At 35.2% G+C, this 6,290-nt stretch overlaps 1 protein-coding gene across 1 annotated transcript; it reads right to left on the bottom strand.

Moving 5' to 3' along the window:
* Positions 1–374: 374 nt before the first annotated feature.
* On the bottom strand, positions 375–3,359 carry LOC108118298 (hsc70-interacting protein 1). Its single transcript, XM_017230910.2, has 4 exons — positions 3,075–3,359; positions 2,833–2,978; positions 1,583–2,325; positions 375–1,523 (listed from the first exon to the last, which is right to left on the bottom strand). Exons 1-4 carry the CDS (start codon positions 3,251–3,253, stop codon positions 1,332–1,334), a joined length of 1,260 nt encoding a protein of 419 aa, XP_017086399.1. The 5' UTR covers positions 3,254–3,359; the 3' UTR covers positions 375–1,331.
* Positions 3,360–6,290: the final 2,931 nt, after the last annotated feature.

Raw genomic sequence — 6,290 nt, 5'->3', positions numbered from 1 at the left:
TCCTGTTTTTCTCCCCAAGTCGCCAGTATTTTGCTCATAACTTGGCCGATAATGGCCCAAATATGGTATGTAATACCTCGCTGAGCTTGTTTTCTTATTCTTATCAAAACTGCATTCACAGTTTGAAATGTCGAATTTGGGCCATTTTTCGAAAATTTGTATGATGGTACCCCTTATCGAACATGCGAAAATTGGTACTCCCATTTTATTTCGCAAGACGCCAGTATTGTGTTCATAACCAATAAGCCAATAATGGTCCAAATATGGAATTAAGATAATTCCTAGTATATCCCTCGTTATGCAAGGGAAACGACAAAGGAGCAGAAAAGTTCGTAATTTACTAACCTTTTCTAATCCGGATCTAAAAAAAGCAGTTAGCACTTCGGATTCTCGTTTATTTAATTCCATTGATCACTGGTTGAATGAATGTTTGACATGTCGGCATGCAGGCCGTGAATAAATGTGTGTATGTGTTGATGAGTGTTGAATATGAGTGGGCGAGTGTTTTCTTTTCGGGTGGCTAAATGCATTTGCTTAGTACAATATGGTATTATTCAAATCCTACTCAGTACATTTTGTTTGACAAAATGGGTGATTAGTTCTTTGTTTCCGTTTATCGATTTGTTATTCTGATGTCTCCGAGAGTATCGTTAATTAAGGCTAATATTATTTAATATATTTCTTTTTATTTTGTTTTGGTTCCTTATCGAGCTTTAGTTCAACTAGATCGATCGACAGACTTGAGAATATGACTTAATTTTGAAATGTTAATAAGGAAACATTCGTTTTGTATTTTTGTATATCAGAACATTTGTTCGATCTTCCTGTGAACTGAGAATGGAATAGGCATAGGTGTGGAATCCTTTCTGATGTGAAAATTGAAAATAGCTCTTTAACGTATTCTTTAATTTAGTAGCTTATGGCCAAGGAAAAGCTTTTCCACTCTACCTTCTTACACCCTCATCTGAGTTTTTTGAATAAAAGATACACAAATTCCTCTGACTTCTTGCGTTATTTTGTGTATATATGTATATATAATTATATGTGTGTATATCTTTCCCGCTTTGCTGACCTTTCTTTTACGTGTGGTTTAATATAAAGCTTAGAGAAATGTTCAAGTTATTTCTGAGCTGGAAAATGTGTAAGGCAGCAGCTTTTCCCCTTCTCTTAGTAATCCTCCTTCCTCCTCTTTCATTCTATTCATCCAATATTTCCCCCTCTCTCTATTTTGCTTTGCCGTTTCTTCATCTCGCTCTAGTTCGTGTGTCTATGTTATTTGTTAACTTATTTTCATCGCCGTGTCATTCTTATTGATTCATAATCCCTAATCTTTAGTCCAAGCCATCGTCTACGAAATCGGCTGAGCCCTTCTTGGTTTTAGGCTCGCTCGGCTCTCCGGCCTTTTCTTCCGCTTGGGCAAAGGCAGCACCCACATCTCCGCCGGGCACAAACTTCTTGATTAGGTTGAAAATCTTTGGATTTGACACGTACTTCGAAATATTGGCTGGATTTCCAAGGATGTCCTGGAATAAAAAAGATATTAATATTTAAACAGTAAGTGTAGCATCTCAGAAAAACGTACCTGCATGGCGGCTGCTACTTCTGGATCTTTCATTGCGCCCATCAAATCAGCCATGTTTACGCCGCCGGGCATTCCCGGCATGCCACCAGCGCCAGCACCGCCGCCAGCTGCACCTGGGAATCCGCCTGGGAAACCGCCGGGGAATCCACCTGGGAAGCCACCAGGGAATCCCCCAGGGAATCCACCGGATGACCCACCAGAGTTGGCACTCTGCTTGGCCTGCTCCTTACGGGCACGGTTCTGAGCTCGTTGACGTTCCTTGATCTTGCGCTCTGCCTGGCGACGCTCTTGCTTGACGCGATGCTGCTCAATCTTCTTGGCATTCGGTGTGACCTCCTTGAGCCACTCGTCTGTCTCCTCGTCAAAGTCCAGCTTGCACGCCTGCCGCAGATCCTTGGCTGCCAGCTCAAATTCACCCAGAAGGCGACGGGCACGTCCTCTAAACTTATAGGCAGCTGCCGAATCGCAGTTGAGTTCTAACGCCTTGTCGCAATCCCGAATGCAGGCATTTGGTTTCTTCAGCTTTAGGAAGGCCTGACCACGCTTAGCATGGAACAGGGCATTGCCTGGATTCAGTTCAATGGCCTTGGTATAGAAAGCAATAGCCTCGTCGAACTTTTGCTGGCCATATGCAGAGGCCGCCTGGGCACGCAGATCGCCCGCTTGGTCCACCTCCTCCTCGGTGGGCTCTTTGGCGGAGTCACCCATTGGCTGGGCAGGATCGTTGTCTGCCTCGATCACCCCTAAAAAAAATATAATCGAGGCTTATTAATGAGAAGAGCACTAATATAAAATCTTATAGTTGATATCGTCATTGACCTAAAAATCTCTATACACCGCTTAACATGTACATATATTGGAAAGGTTATCAAATTTAGATTGCCTTTATATTTTATATGTGGTAATAAAGTTACATAGATTTTATTGATTGATTGCATCGACCGTTCGGTATATATTGATTGGAAAGCCCTAAATGGGCTTTATGTTATTTAAATGTTATTCGCAAAGTATAAAGTGTAATGTTTTCCAAGCTTTAAATATATATTATATGCTTTTTTGGTATAATATAAGGAAAAATGTTTTAATATCAACATATTTGATCCTAAGGGTTGCCAACAACACATCGGAATATTCGTACGCCAAGGGTGGTGACCCCTTAATGAGCACGTGACTCGGCAAAAATTAGTAAAAAAAATGAAATGGTTACCCCTACAGTTTTTTCCCTTCTGATTTTGCACACACACACTTACCTTCCATATCCAATTCGACGTCCGATTCGGGCTCGGAAAGAGACTCTTCATCCTCGCTATCATCGGATGCATTATCGGCAGGATCGGCGGACCCAGATGCCGGCTTGTTGCCCTTTGCACCAGCGTCGCCACCAAATGGACATTTGCTAATTAATATAAACGAATAAGAAAATCAGTATCGAATGGTTTTCCATGCTATATGTTTATATGATAATATTTAAATATTTTCGGGAAAAACTTACCCTCCGGCCGAGGCGTCGGGCATCTTGAAATCACCAGCCGGCACCTTGCCCCCGAACTTCTCCACAAAATCTTTGACGAACTGCAGCTGCGGCATGTTCAAGACCGTGGGATTTGAGTCCACAAACTCGATGAAGCTCTTTAGCTTCAGCAGATCCTCGTGTTGCATCGGCGCTGCCATTTCTATATCTCACTATATATCTCGGTATATATATACGTTCTGGTCTGACAACCTATTAAATTTGCACTTGCTTTGCTTTTTAACGTTACCAAATTGTTGAACGACAAAAATACCGCACGCATAAGAAAAATACGGCACCCTAAAATAATAGTATTACCATAAATCCAAAATCACAACGAAAGCTAACAAATACACCGATAACGATACTAAGAAACTTAAAATTTTAAAACCATTGTTTTTGACCCTTCCTGTTGTAAAAAATGTTTAAGTGATTAATAGTATTTTTTCACTTTAAAATACTAATAATAAGCACAAGCTTAATAGTTACATTATAAAAATGTTACACATGATATACACTATATACCTAGTAAACAAAACTAAAATTAATCCAACAAATGATACCCCATTAAATTCACTCTGAAAAGATGAAAACTCTACCGGTAAACCCCAAAAACAGTGGGTATCGATATTAAGTAGTTTTCACACTGTCAAATTTTAAAAGCAATTTCTAATTTTTATTTAAATATTTTTCAATTAAGAGCTCCAAAAAACATTAAAAATAAACTGTTACATTTTCCCCTCAATATACTGAAAGCAAATGCATACATAAACTTATTAATTAAAATATTAATACTCACTGAATTAGTTGAGAGGAACTGAATGCTTTAAAGGGTGTCACCATAATATATTGAACCTGAAAACAAAAAAAATTTATGAACTAAGAAAACAATTAAAAACAAAGATTATAATTAGATAAGCCAAAAATTAGAAAAAAAAAAGAAAATTGAGATTGAAACATGAGCTTTAAAATCTTATCCCAAATTAAAAGCCGTTTTTTTTTTTAATCATTTTAGTATTTTTTATTTTCAATGTTTCGTCTTGTTTTTTTCCTTTTCGTCTGCTTTTTGTCTTTTTTGTTTTTATTTTTTTTTTTAGCTTTTTTCGTTTTTGTTTTGGAATTAATTTATTAATTAATCTTTATGTTTACTTATTGATTTAGTATCTTCTTCGCGCTTTTTCCTCTCAGTTAGCCGCCCCCGTCTTTCGCTTTTGCTTCATTTACTCTTCGCTTTCTCCGCCTTTTTCATTCTGGGGGTGGTGGTGGATGGTCGGTTGGTTGAATGGTCAAGGGATATAAAATGGGGGGAAAATTTTGGGGTGGGGTTCGGGTTTCGGTGAGGGGCGGTGGCCTATTCTGAGTGCCCTTTACCTCTTGCTCTCTCGCTCGCATGCAAATATTTTTATATCCTTTCACTTTAAATAATTTTTTAGCATAACTATTAAATAATTTGTTTATATATAATATATATATATATATATTTATATATATGTATATTCAGTTTTTTGTTTTTTGCATTTTGTTCAATTTAAATTTTATAATTATTATCGTAATTATTATTTAATAAAATACTCAACAAATAATTTAATGGGTTTTGTTTTTCTCGCTTTTCCTCGTTTTTTATGCTGCTGCTGCTGTTGGTTTTCATTCTTATTTTTTTTAAATTTTTTGTTTTTTTTTTGTTTTTTCTTTTTAAGTATTTATATTTTGATTCGTTTAGTACTATTTAAACACTTAGTAGGTATTAATTTGTTTAGCTTTATACGCTTGTGTGTTTGTGTTTGTATGTGTGTGTTCTTGAGTGTGACAACTTCCCTCTATGAAAAACTGAATAAAATCGAATAAAAGTCACAAATAAATAAAAACATCTCTTTGTGGTTTTTTTTTATCAAACATTTTGCTTGTTTATTTTGTTTCTCTTGTTGTTTCTGTTTCTTGGTTGTTGTTGTTGGTTTCGCTGTGGATCAAACCGAAACCGTTAAGTGGTAATAAAAATAATGATAATCGTAATCAAAATAATAATAATAATAGTTTTGTTTTAAATATGTATACGTTATAATTTAAGGATGTGCATTTTACATAATTATATAATAGATAGATTCGCTCTCATACTTCTTTCATCATCTTCCTACTTTCATCTTCATCTTTTTATCAAATTAACTCAACACACGCTCGCATTCGATCGTTATCGACAATCGATGACATCACATCGATATACACACACATTTAGATATCGACCATTATGTTATGGACTAATCCTAACGGTTTACATAAAACGGAAAAACGGAATCATTATCCTCATATTATCGTTAGTTATTTAAAGAGATGCAAAAAAAAAAAGTAATCTTACAAACTGATTGGCTAAAATTAAAGGAAAGTACGTACATATACAAATTTGCATACAAAACTGAAATGGTTATTTCTGGTTTTGATGTTTGTTTTGTTTTCTTTTTTGTGTTTACGGATTTTCTTCTTTAATTTTAATTAGGCATAAATTATTTATATAAATATTTACAAGTTTCTTTGCTATTTTTAGGGAGTTGTTGCCGCTGCTTACTTCTTCTTGTTCTGCTCTGCCGTCCTTTTCTAGCGCCCATTCTCCTTCTCTTTCGCGCGCTCTATTTTTTTGTTTGTTTTTGTTTTCACACTCTAAAAACTAATTTCGGTTTAATCTTCATGCTTTTTGTTTTCTGTATAGACTAAAGAAAAAAATGTTTTTCGCTGAATGTTGCGTCCGTCCTTCCTCTTTTTTCCTTCCCGGTCATTCTTTCTCTTTTACTCTTCGGAGTTTTCTTATAGGTTTTTCTTTTTGTCTGGCTTTAGGCAGATTTCAAATCGGTTTTACATACATATAGATCTATATATTATTGAAACATTTAGCTTGGTAGTTCATGTTTTTTTTTGCAGTTTTATATAGTTTATATATATATATATATATTTCTATTAATATGCCTTGGATATTAATATTTAATACAATGTTACGCATAGTGCATTACAAATATAGTTTTAAAATTAAAAAAAAAAAAAATGTATGTATATATATATATATATATCGGTACATATATATATAATTTTAATAAAAACTATTACATTAGTTTACTATGTAATTAGAAGTAAATTACTTCAAATGGGTTCACTTTTGTTTTTTTTTTTTTTCTGATCCTAACTGAGAATCCGATCTCAAGATTTCCTTTTCTT

Source organism: Drosophila eugracilis, unplaced genomic scaffold (genome assembly GCF_018153835.1).
Source record: "Drosophila eugracilis isolate 14026-0451.02 unplaced genomic scaffold, ASM1815383v1 contig_2147, whole genome shotgun sequence".
Classification (NCBI taxonomy): domain Eukaryota; kingdom Metazoa; phylum Arthropoda; class Insecta; order Diptera; family Drosophilidae; genus Drosophila; species Drosophila eugracilis.
This window is presented reverse-complemented; position numbering and strand designations above follow the sequence as displayed.